General features: G+C 39.5%; 1 protein-coding gene across 2 annotated transcripts in view; it reads left to right on the forward strand.

Annotated features, from left to right (window-relative positions):
* PAPSS1 (3'-phosphoadenosine 5'-phosphosulfate synthase 1) overlaps positions 1–18918 on the forward strand; it is a 125161-nt gene that overhangs the window by 43420 nt on the left and 62823 nt on the right. For both annotated transcript variants that reach the window (XM_066280942.1, XM_066280941.1), the window contains 3 exons: positions 8585–8698; positions 13496–13607; positions 15229–15434. In XM_066280942.1, coding sequence (XP_066137039.1) covers positions 8585–8698; positions 13496–13607; positions 15229–15434 — 432 coding nt within the window. The remainder of the gene's footprint in view (positions 1–8584; positions 8699–13495; positions 13608–15228; positions 15435–18918) is intronic.

The raw sequence follows: 18918 nt of genomic DNA on the forward strand, positions 1-18918 counted from the left end.
ACTATTACCAGATTATTATAATGGGTACAACTCAGAAACAACCGAATTGAAGAAATGCACGGGGCAAGGGCAGGGGCCAGGGAGAGGCACAGCGCTTCAGTGCTCTCTCTGAGCATGCTGCCCTTGATGTGTTCCCCAACCAGCCCTTTGCACCTGTCCTTCAGGCTTTTATGGAGGTTTTAGCATGCATGAATGATCGATTAAATCTTTAGCCATTGGTAATTAAATGCAATCTCCAGTCCTCCACCCACAATCATTTCGGGGTGGAGCTGAAAGTTCCAATCGTCTAATGCAGCGATTTTCAACCTGTTTCATCTAATGGCACACATAAAGTAATGACTAAAATTTTGTGGCAGACCAAATAATGTATTTTTTCCTGATCTGACAAAAAAGAAAAGAAAAAAACAGGTGTAATTTTGATTCATTTATACCAGATGGCTATTGTATTGGCTGTTGTCATTTTTTAATTTGGCAATCTAAGGGAAAAGAGTTCAGTGTGTCTAACTACACAGTCAGGTATTGCGTGTTTTAAAAATTCTTATGGCACACTGGTTGAAGATTGCTGGCCTGGAGCCATTTCATCATCATACTAAAGGCTCTTACCATTCAGTAGATTCCAGGGGTTTAAGAACTTGGTGCTAGGAAATGGGTACAAAGACCAAATATCATATATATTCCCTTTGTACTACAGTTTTTTTTTTTTATAATAGCAAGGAGAGTAGTATGTTTGGGGGCTTCTGGAGAATGCAGGTGTTTGAAAAGTGCTGTCTCCGTGGTAATAAGAGCAAATTTTCCTATGTGGTTTTAGTATTACTTTGGAGCGACTCTTCTGAAATGAGTTCTATCAGGAATTGTTTCATTAATCATCTTTACTAAGAAATGGCATTGGTTTCAATGTCCAAGAAAAATATTTTTAGTGTGTTGTATGATGAATATTTTAGGGTAGTGGATGTTTTCATTAGGTTAATATCCCGTCATCTCTGGATTGTCTTTTTGTCTTTCATTCTGGCCTATGTAAGTAACCGGATAGGTTAATGTGGTCGTTCATATGAAGACTGCATTTCTCAGTATTTGTCAGAGCATGTTTATTTCTTAATGTGCTTCAGGTAACATATATTTGTTCAAGAAAACAAAAGACACTGAAAAATATTGAGGGTTTTGAATGAAACATTTCCCCCTAATCCTTGAATGGTCACTAGATGGCCTGCTGGTATTACATTTTAAGTTGGTGTGTTACAACATGAGGAAGTAGGCTTCTTGCTGCTGGAGTTAATCTAAAGTGATATTTTAAATACTGTTTTTAAATCTACTAGGAACTCTAGATTTACTAGTGCTATAAATTATTTAAATGTGTGTCTTTTTATGAAATGGTGGTTTAGTGCTCTAAATGGATTTTATACTGCACATAAAAACCAGACTTTGCAGCTCAATTTTAAGGTATTGCTAGCGTGTTTTTTGGTGCTTATGCTTTGGATGCATGTAGTTTAGATAGTAGGAATTTAGTAGTTACACAAAAATATGAATGAATTTTTATGTTCTGATCTTTTGAGCAGATTTAGCTCAAGAAAAAAGTATAGAAAATACAGAAAGGAAAATCTTAAAATATGGATTCACTATGTTTATTAACATGTTCAAAGTTCTTTAGGAAGATTAAAAAGGGAAGGCAAGAGTTCCTATGTATTTCCAGGTTGTGAATATAGTCAATATTATTTTTCTGCCTTCCAGTTTCCAGATAAAAAATGAACAATTGTCTCTGAACAAAGGTGGATACAGCATATGTTAGATCTTAGATTGCATTTAGTCAGCCAAGCAAAAAATGTCTTGAGTATTCATGTTACATTTTAAAATTAATATTTAAACACTCATAACATTTAAACCTACCTCACTGGTAGCATGTGAATTGTGTCCTGGTGCCCTAGGCAGGGGGATCCCTGAATTCCCTTCACCCTGAGCTGGTAGGTGACTGTGGCGCTCTGAAGTTTAGATGAGGGGTTAGGTATGTAAACCCAGATTCCTGGCCTGGCTGATGAGCTGTTTCTGGTTTAAAGCAAATAAAGGGTTTTATATGTATAGTTTGAAGAATACATTGTTTGCTAATAGCTGACTGTATCTCTGGAAATCCTGATGAATCCCAAATAAATGGAAAGCTTGTGTGGCAGAGACGTCACATTCTGTTTTCTGGGTACCTTGTCCTACTCTGAGGTGGTTTTGTTCCTCTTTAAAAGTTTAGTCGTGGTTTTGGAAACTAAACAGATGTGTCGTCACTAGAATGTGCTAGAAACTGGCTGTGTCTACATTTAAGAAATATTTTTGTATTCCTGGTAGTTCTGTTCTCTTTACACTTAGAATCTACTTTAGACTCGCTTCCTCGGAGCAAATGGTACATGTTCATCTTGATTCATGTTGTTATGTTTGTGTTAATTGCAAAAATATTCACTTTATGAATCTTTTTAGACAAGGGAAACAATAGCAGCCATTTGAACGTTTATTTTGACATTGGCTAGTCATCAGAAGAATTTTGTATCTCAGTTGTGAGGCTAAAAATCATTTAAAAGTATTGTTGGATGTGAATTTTGAAAAGGGAAGAATTGTGTGAAATGCTTGTAATGAAAATATTTTGACTCATGGAAAATTTTTTCTTTCTTCAAAACTGATTATAGCATCTATGTTCATACATGTAAAGCAGGTCATTACTAAAAATGCTGTGGTTTTATTAGTGTACAAAACATTAAAAAATAACTTGGTTAGGCTGATGGTATAGATGTTACCCTTTCAGGTTCAAAGTAATTCTCTTGGAAACTTAGATTTGCTCACAAATTATTTATACATTTGTGTTTTAACTGTGGGTATGGTTGGAAGGAAACTTTAGATGTAATGTGTAGAAATGTTTGTTAGTTCTCAGTTCCTACTTTGGACATCTCTTCAGAGGGAATGGCCGCACATACCTGAGTGTAGCCTCCCGCATCGTGGCCTTCTGGAGAGGGGGTCTCCGGGGTGGAGGTGGGGAGCACAGACCCAGCCCTGTGGGGCGTCGCCGTGAGCACTCTCTGCTGCTCTTCAGCAGTACCATTTGTGGAGCGAATCTCGTGATGCTGGTTTAAGAAACTAGCTAAACATGCCCTGTTGCATCCAGCCCTGACCCTCCAAGTTTGTTGACAGTTATCAGTGGTGAATGTTGGGGAGGTGGAGAGTAGTCCCAGCACAACCTAAAACTGGTCTTCCCTCCTTCCAGTGACACAGGGTTCTCAGACGGCAAAGAAAGCTTTACTCAGAGTTGTGTCCTTGAAGTTGAGAGTGAAATTCTTCTCTTTCCTGGAATCTTTATGTCATTTGTTCCTAGACTGGGTTCTGGTTTCAAATTTCTAAAGGATCTAGAGTGGTGGAAATGGAGGTTTTCATTTTCATTTTATTTACAGAGATGGGATTTGAAAAAGCTGGTTGAAAATCGTTCACAGGGATATATGTAGGAGTGATTGAAATGTTGAGTATCGTTACTTTTTGTTATGACCTTTATAGACACAGAAATACCACATGCTGAACCAGAAACCCTGGGAATTATACATGTTTAATAAAGTCATGAAAATAAACTAAAAACAACTTGTGTGATCCAATGTTTTAGGACTTAGTTTTCATGAGGGAAACAGTAAAGGTTTTTGTTTGTTTTTGGAGGAAGGTAGTATTGGAATCTACACTTACTAGTTAACTGTACACTTCAGAAAATAACCTACCTTCTGTGGCTTCAGTTCTCTCTTCTGTGAAACGGGAAACAATAATAGTACCTGTCTGCCTTAGGATTGTACTGATGACTCTGAGTTAATGTGTCGAGTGCTTAGAACTGTTCCAGGCATGTAGCAAGCAAACTGTCATTACTATTTATTGTGTGTTTATTTTGTGGAAGACAGTATAACAGGGACTTGGGGACAAGTTAGTTAGTCTCCTTTCTCCTAAGCCTCAACGTCCTCATCTGTAAAAGGAGGAGAGCAGTAGTTTCTTCCTTCATCGGTAGAATTGCATGAAGATTAGTTCATGTGAAGCTCTTAGGATGACTCTGGTATCATAGACCACATCCAGTAAATATTACTCCTGCAGTTCAGATACTTTCGTCTTTGAGTTGTCACAATGGCCCTGAAATAAGTAAATCAATAAAAATTTTATAAACAACCGAGGAGATAGGTTCAGAAACATTAGGTAGCCTGTTCAGGTTGCACTGTTAGGATCTGAACTCAGATCTCAAATACAAACCGCAGAAATAACCTTTCTGTAGAGCCCTGTTGCTTTCTTGTATTTCTTTTTAAAAGGTTTTGAAGGTGGTGTGTCCCTAATGTTTTGTGATTAATGTAAATATTTAAGTTTAAGTCTGTTTTGTCATATCCTTCCTCACAAAAGTCTTAATGAATGTCAGAGTTTTTGTGTAACATAACTAAGTTTTAGCATTTGTTCTTAGTCTGGAGGATTTTGATTCTTTATTTTACAGCTGGGAAAATGTGTATGTCTCAAGATATCTCTGACAGTTGTACAGATCCAAGAAGCTAATTGAATATATAGGGTGTGTGCAGTGCACTTAGTGCATGTTACATTATTCTTCCAGGAAATTTGATCCTGAATTCTTATTTTCTTGTTGATGAAGTAATAGGCTTTGTACTGATTGCCCTGTGATGTGCCTATGGGCAAAAAACAGTTGGAAGGGAATATACAAAAATGGTAATGATAACCATATACAGGGTGGTTTGTTTTTCTCATTTCCAAATTCTCTTTGCTGCTATTTTATACTTTAAAAATGTATTAAATGCATGAAGATACATATATTAAAATAATTCCAGAATGGACTGTGTTAAATTAATCTATTTTTCTTGTTAGATATGAAGAAGCTTTTCTATTTCTGATTTTCTTTTCAGGAGTAGAGTGAAATCAAGTATTATGTATAAATGTGTTTACTTATTACTTCTTAGACCCTCTCAGCAAAATTTAAGATGTCCTCTAGCATAGGTTCATTGGAAACAATCTCTCATTCATACAAAGTTGTGCAGTATTTATACATACAAAGAGAAGACAGAGGTGGCTGGTGGAAGCAGTCTTTCTTCCTTTGCCATTGTTCTTTAAAGTGCCCTGACGGAGTCTTTACCATCAGTGAAGACAATAAATACTTTCAGCTCTGGGCGCCTGCCAGACACTTAATTGCAAAAGACGTCTGGAAGGTTTACCAAGTGCCCTGTCCTGTGCTGTGCAGTGCTTGTGCTTCAAACACGTGCTTTTCCACTGGCCTTTGCGGGAGGTGGGGCGGACGCTCGAGTCAGGGGCCTCCAGAAAGTGACTTGGTGTCTGCACTCCAGGGGCACTCCAGCTGGCTGGGCTTGATGTGGCGGCAAGCAGTGTCCTGATTTCTTTTACTTTTATTATTTTCTGTTTCTTTTCCTTCATGTTTCTTCTTCTTTATTCTTGGGTTTATGATGAGAAACATCAGAGACCTTGAATTTACCTGCTAGGGAAGCCTGATTTGGGCACATGATGTAGCCGGTGCTGAACTCTCTCTCTTTTGTTCTGTCTTTGAGGGAACAGAGTGTTGGGGAAATGTGCAATGGTTGTTTCTAGATTCTCCTAACCCACAGGGACTGCTTGGGCCTTGGCACCCAGACCTTTCTTGAGATCATCTAGTTTTGGTATGCATATCTGACTCTGTTTTTTCTTTTACTGAAGATATTAATGTAAGTCTAAATGTAAGTTGAAGTTTCTTCCCAGACTCAGTCCTCAAGAAAAATACATAGTAGGGAGTGTCTTTAAAAACCTGGTTCTTCAATTAACATTTATTTTGAGTAACTTTTTTTGTTATTTATTTTTAAGTGGACTGTATAGAGCAGTTTTAGGTTCACAGCGAAACTGAGTAGGCAGTACGGGAGTGAATCCGCCTGTGCCTCCGCCGTGCTCCCCTTCGCGCTCCTCCCACGGGGCGGCACCCCTTTCCGAGTGGTGCATTTGTTGCAGGTGATTAATGTCGTCAGCACATCATTGTCACCCATAGTTTATAGTTCACGTTAGGGTTGTGCGTTCTGTGGGTTTTGACAGTGTATTATCCACCAGTGTAGTGCCGTGCGGATTAGTTTCACTGCCCTAGGAATCCGCGGTGCCCTGCCTGGGTGTTTCTCCCTTCACCCGCCCCAGCCCTGGCGGCCACTGTCCATTTTTACTGTCTCCATAGTTTTGCCCTTTCCAGAATGTCACATAGTTAGAAATGTACAGTATGTAGCCTTTTCACATTGGTATCTTTTGCTTAATAATATGCATTTTTAAGTTTCCGCCATGCCTTTCATTCCAACATGTCCTAGCTCATTTCTTCTTCGTGCTGAATAATATCATTGTCTGGATGCACCAGAGCTTATTTATTCATCTGCTGAAGGACTGTTTGGTTGTTTCAGGTTTTGACAATTTTGAATAAGGCTGCTGTCAACATCTGTGTGCAGCTCTTTTATGTAGACGTAGGTTCTGAACTTAACTTTGATAAATACCGGGGAACATGATTGCTATATTGTATGGTAAGAGTATGTTTAGTTTTGTAGGAATGACCAAACTGTCTTCCAAAGTGTCTGAGCTATTTTGCATTCCCACCAGCAATGAGTGAGATTTTCTGTTGCTCTATATTCTCATCAGTGTTTTGGATTTTGGCCATTCTAATAGGTCTGTAGGGTACCTCATTGTTGTTTTAAATTGCAATTTCCTGATGACATATGATGTAGAGCAGGGGTTGGGAGCCTATGGCTCACAAGCCAAATGTGGCTCTTTTGATGGCTGCATCTGGCTCGCAGACAAATCTTTAATAAAAAAAATGTTAAAAATATAAAACATTCTCATGTATTACAATCCATTCATTTCCTACTGCTCATGTTCATGATTGCGGGTGGCTGGAGCCAATCACAGCTGTCCTCCAGGACAGCACCAAATTTTTATTGGATAATGTGTAATGTACAAGGGGTCGTTGTATGGCTCTCATGGAATTACATTTTAAAATATGTGGCGTTCATGGCTCTCTCAACCAATAATCCCTGATGTAGAGGATTATTTCATATGCTTACTTGTTATCAGTATATCTTCTTTGGTGAGGTATCTATTCTGATCTTTGGCTCATTTTTTAATGGGTTTTCTTGTTAAGTTTTAAGAGTTAGTTTTATACTTTGAGTAACATTTTGCAAATACTTGCTCCTAGTCAATGGCTTGTTTTCTCATTTTCTTGAGAATTACTTTATTTTGAATAATCAGGTATTGCTTGGATGAGATACATGTATGAAAAGCTTTTAATCAGTGACAGTTTTACATGCTTATCGAAGTTACTTGATAAATTTTGCTTAAAAATTTTTTTCCGTTGATTTGAGAGAGAGGGAGAGAGAGAGAGAGAGAGAGGTATCAACTCGTTTCACTTAGTTCCATTTAGTTTTGTGCTCATTGATTGCTTTTCTCACGTGCCCTGATTTGGGGGGTCAAACCCACAACCTCTGGTATGCCGGGTTGAGCTTTGTTTACTGAGCCACCTAGCCAGGACCTTGGCTTAAATATTTTTAAGTAAATACATTTAGTCATTATTCCTAGGAGTATGACAAATGTGAACAAGCCTTGTAATGATAACCTGATAAGCAGTGTGTGAGTGGTTATGTTGTAATTACAAATATATTCTTGTAGGATTAATAAGGATAAGGACTGTCCCAGTGTTATACAAATGAATGTTTGGAGTTTACATAAAATTTCCAGACGACATTTCATATGGGATCAAAAGTGCTGTTTCTCAAACCAGCAGTGCTGGGAGCAAGGCAGGCATACTCTGGAGTACTGTGCTGCATCCTGAAAAGATGGCTTTAGTGACATGGTTTCATGACGTGTTAAACAATCATTATGTTTAGAGTATTTTCTTTTGTTGTTTGCAAATTATTTGTTTTTCTTCTTTTCCACGTGAGAGAAGGATAGATAGAGAGACAGACTCCCTCATGTGCCCTGGCCTGGTTCCACCCAGCAACCACCATCTGGAGCCATGTTCGCAACTGAGCTAATTTTTAGCATCTCAGGCTGAAACTTAACAGAGCCATTCTCAGCACCCAGGGCCGATGCACTCAAACTGGCTGAGCCATGGCTGCAGGAGGAGAAGAGATAGGGAGAGAAGGGACAGAGGGAGGGGTGGAGAAGCGATGGTTGCTTCTCCTGTGTGCCTTGACTGGGAATCGAACCTGGGACATTCACATGCCAAGCAAATGCTCTACCACTGAGCCAACCAACCAGTGTCCCAAATTATTTTTTTTCATTGCATCTTTGAGGTCACACTTTCTCTGTAGTTGCTTGATTTTGACATATGTGGTACATTCTAGGAATTGCTTTCTCACTAGATAATGGGGCATGATGACTTCTATCATGGGGGATTTTATCTGCTTCAGAATAGACCAACAGGCATTTGGAAAGTTGAATGGGGAGGGACAGCATTCAAAGCCCTTTTTTATACTTACTTTATAAAGTCTTATTTTGAAATTTTAATTTTCTTTATTAAGATATTCTTTGTAGAACTCTGAATTGTTAAATCAGATATTTAATTGTACTTTTTTTTTTGGTATAGGATATTGTACCTGTAGATGCCTCTTATGAAGTAAAAGAACTGTATGTGCCAGAAAATAAACTTCATTTGGCAAAAACAGATGCAGAAACATTACCAGCATTGAAAATTAGTAAAGTAAGTGCTTTGTTGTTTTTATACCAAGTAATTTAGCCTTATGTACTGTTAGTAGTCTGTAAAATTTGTGTTTTTATAGTTGTGTTTGAGGGCATGGCTGGTTGTTGTATTTATCACAATTTCCAGGGCAGGAAATGTGTAAAAACCATATTCCCATACTGGGCTTTGATTTTTTTCTTTTTAGCCATAATACTTATTTTTATATATATCTTATTTTTAATTGTTTTTAGATTTTATTCATTTTTATTAGAGAGAAAGAGATAGAGAGAGAAATTTAGAGAGAGAGAGAAAAATTTAGAGAGAACAGGGGGAGGAGCTGGAAGCATCAACTCCCATATGTGTGTTGACCAGGCAAGCCTGGGGTTTCGAACTGGTGACCTCAGTATTCCAGGTCGACGCTTTATCCAATGCGACACCACAGATCAGGCTTATTTTTATATATTACAGTGCAAAGATTGTGTAAGATTTTTAGGCTTACCAAAAGACTTGAGTTCTAAAAGATTAAGAAATATTAACCTGTAATAATTAATTGAAAATTAATTTTAAAAATGAACTTTTTAAGAAACATTTTTTCTAATCTCCTACCAAAGTCCTCACTCTCCCTTATATTGTTAAGAATAATTGTTTATATTAGCTGTAATGATATCGTCAGCTATTTTCCCAATAAGAAAAACTCTCTGTAGATATGATGTGAATATGATGACAACAGAGATGATAATTCACCAGTTTGAAATCTTAGAGGATTTCAAATCCTATCATTAGGTGTATTCTAAACAGAGATTAAAGCAGAAGAGCCTGGACTGGGAGCAGAACTGCCCAGTCTTTCTTCAGTATAGTAAAAATCCGTAACATCCAGCAAAGTGCCGAATCTGAAAGTAAGAGAAAGAGGAAAAAACCCCAAAACTTCTGGGCTTGGAGAAAGAATTTTCAGGTAGTTTTCCAAATCTCTGATAGGAGTAGATGATCCTATCTGCTGTCCATGATTGGGTCTCTGACCAGAAGCCAAGGCATGCTGGGAGGACAGACATTGGGAGTCGGGGAGCCGCTCAGGAGGCTGAGTGCTGCGAAGGAACAACGGGTTTCTTCACTGGTGACTTTGCGTGGAATGAACGCTTGCACACATACACACGCAGAAGAAGAATGACAATGAATGAATATGAATCCAGGCTCGTCAGGCCTTTTCTAACTGTGAACTTTTTTTCAATACAGTATTTGATTCTTTGCACAGAAGTATGAAAAATAATTAATTAAAAGCTTCATGCTAAGTCAGATAATGTATTAGCTTAGGTTGCCATAATAAATATCCTACTGTACGGCTTAAACAGCAGAAATTTAGTTTATCACAGTCTGAAGGTTGGAAAGTCCAAGATCTAGGTGCTGGCTGATTTGGTCCCTGGTGAGACTCTTCCTGGCTTGAGGACATCTTCCTTCTCATCATATCCTCACAGGGTAGGAGAGGGGGGTCCAGTGTCTCTTGCTCTTCTTCTAGGGCAGAGACCTGTTGGATTAAGACACCTTTATGATCTCATTTAACCATTACACTGGGGAACAAAATTTTTGTTGCATCCACAAAAACACTTGTTTTTACCTAATTCAAGTGGGCTGATCTCAAATCTGACATTAGTTTTTCTCTGTAAGCTACAGTTGTTTTGCAATTCAAGATTTTAGGTTTTCATGTTATTGTAAAATTTTCAACATTTATTTTAACATAATGAAGTAGAATGTCTTCTTGGGCATCATCTTAGTGAAAAATATAATAATTTATATAATGCAGTAAATGCACTAATACACTAAAAGATATGATTGCATCAGAATTTGTCTACAATTTTAAAATAGAACATATTAAAACACTTATTTTAATCATAAAATTTGTGCAAAACTTCTTTAAATTCTATTCAGGCAAAAATTTGCGTTTGTAGCTCTTGCGTTTGTGTACTTATTGAGGACAATCTCATTTGATGCTCCAGCAGTAGTCTGCTCATCACTAACAGCTCCAAGATTTTCAGGAAACTTATCAAGGTGACTGTTCAGGAAGTGAATCTTAATGTTCATCTTACATCAAATGTCACAGAAAGCCAACAGCATCCTTTGAACCAGAAGTTGATAGTTTTCTGCTTTTTTGTTGCCAAGGAAGTTCTTTGTAAAGAACTGCCATGCTGCTTTCTCCTCCTTATTCATCTTCCTGGCAAATTCTTCATCATGTATGAGGGTTCAAATTTGAGGTCCATCAAATAAACCTGCTTTTATCTTCTCAAAAGACAAGGCAGGAAAAGCAGAAATAATATGTTGATAACATTCACTTTCTCTATTCAAAGCCTGAAGAGCCTGACCAGGCGGTGGCGCAGTGGATAGAGCGTCGAACTGGAATGCGGAAAGACCCAGGTTCGAGACCCCGAGGTCAGCAGCTTGAATGCAGGCTCATCTGGTTTGAGCAAGGCTCACCAGCTTGAGCCGAAGGTCGCTGGCTCGAGCAGGGGGTCACTCGGTCTGCTGTAGCCCCGGTGGTCAAGGCACATATGAGAAATCAATCAATGAACAACTAAGGAACCGCAACAAAGAATTGATGTTTTTCATCTCTCTCCCTTCCTGTCTGTCTGTCCCTATCTGTTTCTCTCTCTGTCTCTGCCAAAAAAAAAAAAAAAAGCCTGAACAAACTGCTTCATTAAGCCAAGTTTGATGTGAAGTGGGGGAAAAATAATCCTATCTCGATTAACTACAGATTCATTCACAATATTTTGCATCCCTACGTCCAGAACTTCATGTTTCAGCCACTTCTTCTGTGTCCAGTGTTTCTCCTGAGTTCGGCTGTCCCACAAACACAGAAAGCAAGGATACTTCGTGAAACCTCTCTGTTGTCCTAGCAGGAAATTTACCATTTTAAGATCCACACAAATGATCCAGTTATGCTCCTCATACTTCAGAAAGTTGAGGACAATTTTTATGTCGTTATAATCTTCTCGCAGATGAGTTGACTAACCAGTTGGAGCCGCTGAAAATAGGCAATATATGCACGTGTCACAAATAATGAAATATTGCATCTTTGACATTGAAGTGTATAACAGCCACATATATAACAGAAGGTGTCAGGATTATTCTTTTTTTTTTTTTTCTTTTTCATTTTTCTGAAGCTGGAAACAGGGAGAGACAGTCAGACAGACTCCCGCATGCGCCTGACCGGGATCCACCCGGCATGCCCACCAGGGGGCGATGCTCTGCCCATCCTGGGCGTCGCCATGTTGCGACCAGAGCCACTCTAGCACCTGAGGCAGAGGCCACAGAGCCATCCCCAGCGCCCGGGCCATCTTTGCTCCAATGGAGCCTTGGCTGCGGGAGGGGAAGAGAGAGACAGAGAGGAAGGCGCGGCGGAGGGGTGGAGAAGCAAATGGGCGCTTCTCCTGTGTGCCCTGGCCGGGAATCGAACCCGGGTCCTCCGCACGCTAGGCCGACGCTCTACCGCTGAGCCAACCGGCCAGGGCCAGGATTATTCTTATTAATACATTGACGCCTACTCGAAGAAGCTATGATTCAATCTTAAAACAAAATAGGGTGTTTTTATCAGATAGTAATTTTTTACATTTAAAAACAACTACAATTATGTAAAAGTGATGTTTGTAAACCATTAATTGCCTTGTGGTTATATTCAATCCAAGAGTCGTTACCCTTTAACTCCAATTGAAAAACCAATGCATGCCATTAACTGTAACAAAAAGAAATTAAAATTGCATAAAAACTAGAGCATGCACCAAAAAACGGATTTCAGATTTGGAATCAACGATGCATAAATATATAGAAATAGTTCTAAAACCTCTTGCAACAGAAGATGAAAAAAAAAAATTGTTCCCCAGTGTTATCACTTCCTCATGGGCTCCATCTCCAAATACACTCACATTGGGAGTTAGGACTTTGTCCTGTGATTTTCAGGGGGACACCAGTATTTAGTCCATAATAGATACCATCTAGAATTGGAATCTAATATAGAGAAATAGTGGCCATGATCAAAGGTGTAGGAAATAACTAATAAGATGAAAACAACTAGGTGTGTGAATATATCTATAATTTTTCTTGTGAATTGAAGAAGAGTTTGATTTTTCAGTGGAACACATTGGCCAGCCTACTTTGGATATAAATAGTAAGCAACATTTTACTACATAATACTTGGCCGGATGCTTCATCTTTTCTCATTTGAGAATGCCCTGTTAGGTATGGATCATACCCAGCTAAAAATTAGCATATTCAGCTTACATGAACAAATGTTGATCATTTCTTTAACATTCAAATGGGATATACTATAAATCTTAAAGTTCAGATACAGTCTTTGCAAAATGCAGGGTACTCTGTCATTGGGGAGGGGCTATTTTTGGTATTTTTATCTGAAGTTTTCGTTTAGGACAGTGGTTGTCAAAGTATTGTTTTCAAACATCATTGTTAGCATTTTCTGGGGACTTGTTAAAAATACAAATTCTTGGGCTCTACAGCAAAATGACTGAATCAGAAATGGAGGGGGGTGCGCAGTCTTCATTTTAACAAGCTTCTAGTACTTTCTTATACATATTACTGTTTGAAAACCTCTGGTTTAGGAGATGCTGTCCTTACTGGGAATGCTTGCAAGCCTAGTGCTATCTGGACTTACTAGGAGCAATGTGTATTTTTCTACTGCCCTTATTTATTAGACTTGTATAATCTGTAAGCATTCTTGAGATACTTGTTTCCGTCACTTTCTAAATTAATTTCCTAAAGGCCATTAGTGCTTTTGATTTTAAGTGTATGAGATAGACAGTGTTCCTTTCTCATTGACAGGTGGATATGCAGTGGGTGCAGGTTTTGGCCGAAGGTTGGGCCACCCCCCTGAACGGCTTCATGAGAGAGAGGGAGTACTTGCAGTGTCTTCATTTTGATTGTCTTCTGGATGGTAAGACCTTTTACATCACTAGCACATTGTGTGTGGAAGAGAGATCGCACAGCTGCAGGGATTGTGGTACCATTTAAAGAAGGTACTATGATAAGACTTAAATTATATCAGTACTGGACATTTAAGTGGATAGTGAGATCTCTTTTCATTTTTTGTTTTTTGTTTTCCTGGCTATGATTTATTGCAGGAGGAGGAGGAGAACCTGAAGTTTAGGGGTGAAAATGAATTCAAAAGCAAATAGTTTCCTTGTGACATGTCCACCTGATCATGTTCATCTCCCTGAAAAGTGCACATACTTAGGTTTGCTATACTGAAGCCTGTGCTTACTTAAGCCAAGCAGTCTAATGAGGTGCCAGGGGTTCCAAGTTGAAGGAATCCTGAAATAAGTGGTTAAAAGGATGCTGCCTATTCTTTTAAAACACTAAAAAAAAACAAAAATGCCAAAGAAACTGATGTTCATTATATAGTAATTACAATCCAGCTATCTTTAACCTTTGCATACTGTTGGTAAGATTAATTTGTTACCTTAAAGAAAATACTGTTAAATGTCACAGAACCCTACTAAATTGCTACCATATCCTCTGTATTATGATTTTTTTTTTTTTAACTGGGGAAGTGAAATGAATATTAGAAAATGTCATTTCTAATCTTCTCGGAAAATTTTATCCACAAGAACATAAGGATTAAATATTGCTTTTTGATTTTCTTCTTTTGGACTAATGGTAAAGTCTTTGTGGATTGTGTCCAGACTAATGATTTAGTCTTGGGTTTGGTGCAGATCTACTTACTAATTTTGTATTTTGAATTTTACTTAGTGGTGGTAATTTTAAAACAGCCAAGCAGCTATCAAAGAAGTCATGCCATGATTCCCCAAAAAAGTATGGTTTCTATTTGGTATGTAAATAAGGTTTATAGAAGAATTTGAGAGTGCATTTTACTTCTGTAATCTGCACACAATGAGTAGAAGAAAACAACTGTTAGAGCTTGAAAGGTTGGGAACTGAGAATGTACCTTTAGCCTCAGTGGAACATATATTGGTTTCGTGGAAAACTGATTTCCTTACAGCTTTTGTTTCTTGGCCAATGATAGTGACATCGGTTCAATTCTGATTAAAAACCAAAAAACAGAAAAGCCTTCTGGGTGTTTTTGTCTTCCTGTCTCAAGAATGCTCCAATATACTCAAGTATATTTAACCATCTTGCCACTCAAAAGGTTAGTTATCAACAAGGATTTAAGTTTTTCCTTGAAGAGGCCCTGAGCGATAGTTCTTTATCTTATTCTTAAATTAGAGATGTTCACTGTATTTTAGGTGATGTTAGACTTAACCAGTTGACTTTTTCCGTATTAAACAGTTTTGTTTGTTTTTTACTTCTGTGATTACATACCATATTTTTTTCCCCAAAAGACAGTTTCAGGAGTATTTTTGAATATTGCTACACACATTGTTGATGTTCTCAATTTTTGCTATTTCTTTCTTTCTTTTTTTAACCTCTGTTGCTTGTCCTGTCTCCTGGTTTTCCGGGCCAGGCACCAGCGGGGCACTGTCGGTGTTCACTGACTGGAAGGTGGACATGAAGACCTGTTGAGTAATCCAAGCTGTGTGCTTTTTTGTGCTCTGCAGGGGGTGTCATTAACTTGTCGGTGCCTATAGTTCTGTCGGCTTCTCACGAAGATAAAGAAAGGCTGGATGGCTGTACAGCTTTTGCTCTGATGTATGAGGGCCGCCGTGTGGCTATTCTGCGCAATCCGGAGTTTTTTGAGCACAGGAAGGAGGAGCGTTGTGCCCGACAGTGGGGAACGGCATGCAAGAACCACCCCTACATCAAGGTCTTGTACAGACATTCCTGCATGTTACCTTGATTTACAAATGTTTGCGCCAAAAATGTGAACATTACCTGCATATCGGCTACTACATTGGAACTGTTAATATTTTGCTGAATCAAGACTGTGTCATAGATTAGTGTGATGAGATTATGGTTTTATCATTTGGCCAGATGAATATTTGTTCAACTATTTAAGCATCTGCTGTGCAGTAGGCACTGAGCGAGGTGCTGGTGCTAGGACTACAGGGCTGACGGACACGGCAAGCAGTCTTCATACACTTGAAGCTCTGACCTTTGATGGTGTAGGAGACGTCAGTCATGTTCTTGTTGGTAGGACGTGAGGTCAGGGTGCTGTGGGAGCCCACGGCAGGATGGGTTTATCTAGTCTGGGTTTTTTTTGTTTTTTTTGTTTTCATTTTTGCGTGGCAGAGACAGAGTCAGAGAGAGGGTCAGATAGGGACAGACAGACAGGAAGGGAGAGAGATGAGAAACATCAATTCTTTGTTGCGGTTCCTTAGTTGTTCATTGATTGATTTCTCATATGTGCCTTGACCAGGGGGGCTACAGAAGACTAAGTGACCCCTACTCGAGCCAGCAACCTTGGGCTCAAGCTGGTGAGCCTTGCTCAAACGAGATGAACCCCCACTCAAACTGGCAACCTCGGGGTCTTGAACCTGGGTCCTCCACATCCCAGTCCGATGCTCTATCCACTGCGCCACCGTCTGGTCAGGCTAGTCTGGGTTTTTAATGGAACATTGTGTTTCCAGTATGAAAGCGGTGAGATATAATTAGTCTCCCCAAAGTGCCTCACGTATTTTGTATGTTATTTGTGAAATGTTACCATTGAAGTTAAATCTCTGTCAGTTGTTAAGTGTTTTAGAGTACATTTTGGGCATTAAAAGAAATTGTATAGTAGGTTATTTATAAAATTTCTGTTTAGATTTTTTATTTATTGACTTTTTAGAGAGAAGAGAGAGAGAGAGAGAGAGAAAGAATCAGGAAGCATCAACTGATAGTAGTTGCTTCCTATATGTGCCTTGACCAGGCAATCCCCGCGTTTTGAACTGGCGATCTCAGTGTTCCAGGGTGACGCTTTATCTGCTGTGCCACCACAGGTCAGGCCTAGAAAATTTCTGTTTAGATCAGGGGTCCCCAAACTATGGTCTGCGGGCCGCATGTGGCCCCCTGAGGCCATTTATCTGCCCCCGCCACACTGCCGGAAGGGGCACCTCTTTCATTGGTGGTCAGTGAGAGAGGAGCACAGGATGCGGATGCAAAGCACAGTGTCGCTCACGTATAGTACTACTTCCGGTGATGCGGGATGCATGCATCAGGGCTCTGGAAGCATGTCATATCACTTGTTATGGCTAGCAGTGACAAATATGGAGCCGGACATTGACCATCTCATTAGCCAAAAGCAGGCCCATAGTTCCCATTGAAATACTGGTCAGTTTGTTGATTGAAATTTACTTGTTCTTTATTTTAAATATTGTATTTGTTCCCGTTTTGTTTTTTTACTTTAAAATAAGATACGTGCAGTGTGCATGGGGATTTGTTCATAGTTATTTTTATAGTCCGGCTCTTCAACAGTCTGAGGGACAGTGAACTTGCCCCCTGTGTAAAAAGTTTGGGGACCCCTGGCTTAGATCATGGCAATCTGCTAAATCTCATTTTATTGTCTCGTGGAGGACAAAGAAGTGATAACCTTTTTAAACCAGGAGATGCATTTTCTTAGAAAATAAAGAGATTGAACTAGTGATGGTGTCAGGTACTCCTTCAACACAAAAATTCTAGTTATTAGTAACAAGTAACATAGTTTCCAAAACACGCTCATGTCAATTCTTGGAGCCCCATAGTAAACCTGAAGGATGGATGGCGTGTCCATTGTACACAGGGAGAAAGTGGGACTTAGAGGGGATGTTTCAACCAGACCAAAGCAGTTAATAGGTTGGATGAGGGTCTGATTTTAACCCAAGTTGCTGTGGGCATCAAAGCCATCTCCCATAATCATAAAAGACGGCAATGATTGGTATATGTGGAGCTTCACATATTGTGTAGCCTGTGTCTGCCGCGGACCAGCGTGACTCCTAATTCTGGGTTTTGAGTGAGAACGATGCAGAATTAAGAAAACAGATTCATTAAGAAGAAAGGATAGGATCGGGAGGACTCTTCAATGCGGATGGTAATATCCTAAAATCCGAGTGCCCCATAGCCCCAGTTGCTTTATTATATAGCCATATGCAAATCAAGGAAGTCCTTGATACAAAGTTACACATCAGAGGCTAAAACAGGAACTCTCCCAAAGCATAAACAGGAATCTCCCTACCATGCATAAGTGAAATTAACCAACATTTGAACAAACAAAGGGTGAGAGGAAGGGCATGTAAATTGCTACCAGCAACTTAAGCAAGCAAGTGAAGTGGGTGCAAATACTCAGCATCATAGCCAATATGGAGGTGGTGGGGGGAGAGCTTTAGCCTTTTACTAAGCCTCGAATCTACAATGGCTTTTTGCCATTTATGGTCCACAACATGTGTCACTAGAGGGTACTTTTCACGTGAATTCGGTGGAAGAGACCTTTATTTTTTAATCACTCAATAAATGTGCATGCTGTTTGTGTTTTGTACCATTGTTTTGAAGAGTGATCTCTCAGACTTGTTAGTGCTGTTGGTACCCAGTCTGCAACCTTGAGGAGCAGGAAGAATCTGGACAGGCGGGAGCTGGGGAACTGGGCCTCCAGGCTCAGGGCACAGGAGGAGCAGTCAGCGCCTTTGAGAAATAGCCCTGAGGAGCAGTCAGCGCCTTTGAGAAATAGCTGGTTGTCGAGTGGGACTGAGGACCTTGGAAAGATGGAGGGCTTACTGTTGTACCCTCAAATTTAAGACATTTGGTCATAATAACAATTTTTATGTATGTTATTTATATGTTTCAACCCTACTTCTATTTTTTTTTGGTCCTTACAGTGAAGCTTAGAGGTAGAGATGCTGTTTTTCTTTGTCCTGGAGAATCTTAGAGTGGGTTCCCCTTGCCCAGAGCTGCAGAGACACCAGTTAGGAGTCAGGTTTCAAGTCTGTCCGTGGTCTTCGTGTTCTGTTTTACTATACTGCGTCTTTCTAGGAACGAAGAGGTCATCACAGGCAGGTTGGAAGCATGAGAGGATCACCAAGTAGTGCTTTGGGGACCTTAGCCTGGACATCTTGTGCTGGAGGTCCACGCTCCACCTCTGCTCCCACCAGTACCATCCAGGTTATCCAGTTTCCGTGCTAGGCTGTTGATTGTCTCCTGGCTGGAATCATGCTTCTTCTTATACCCCCTTCTCTCCATTCTCCTCAGAGCAATCAAACTGAGTCTTCTAAAAATACAGACCTGAGGAATATCACTCTACTCTTTAAAACTCTCCAGTAAACTGCTTATTGGAATTAGAATAAACCCAAGTGCTTGGCTGGCTTTACGTGATCCAGCTGTAGTCTTTTTTTTTTTTTTTTTTT

The sequence above is a fragment of the Saccopteryx bilineata genome, chromosome 5 (assembly GCF_036850765.1).
Source record: "Saccopteryx bilineata isolate mSacBil1 chromosome 5, mSacBil1_pri_phased_curated, whole genome shotgun sequence".
In the NCBI taxonomy this organism is placed as follows: Eukaryota; Metazoa; Chordata; class Mammalia; order Chiroptera; family Emballonuridae; genus Saccopteryx; species Saccopteryx bilineata.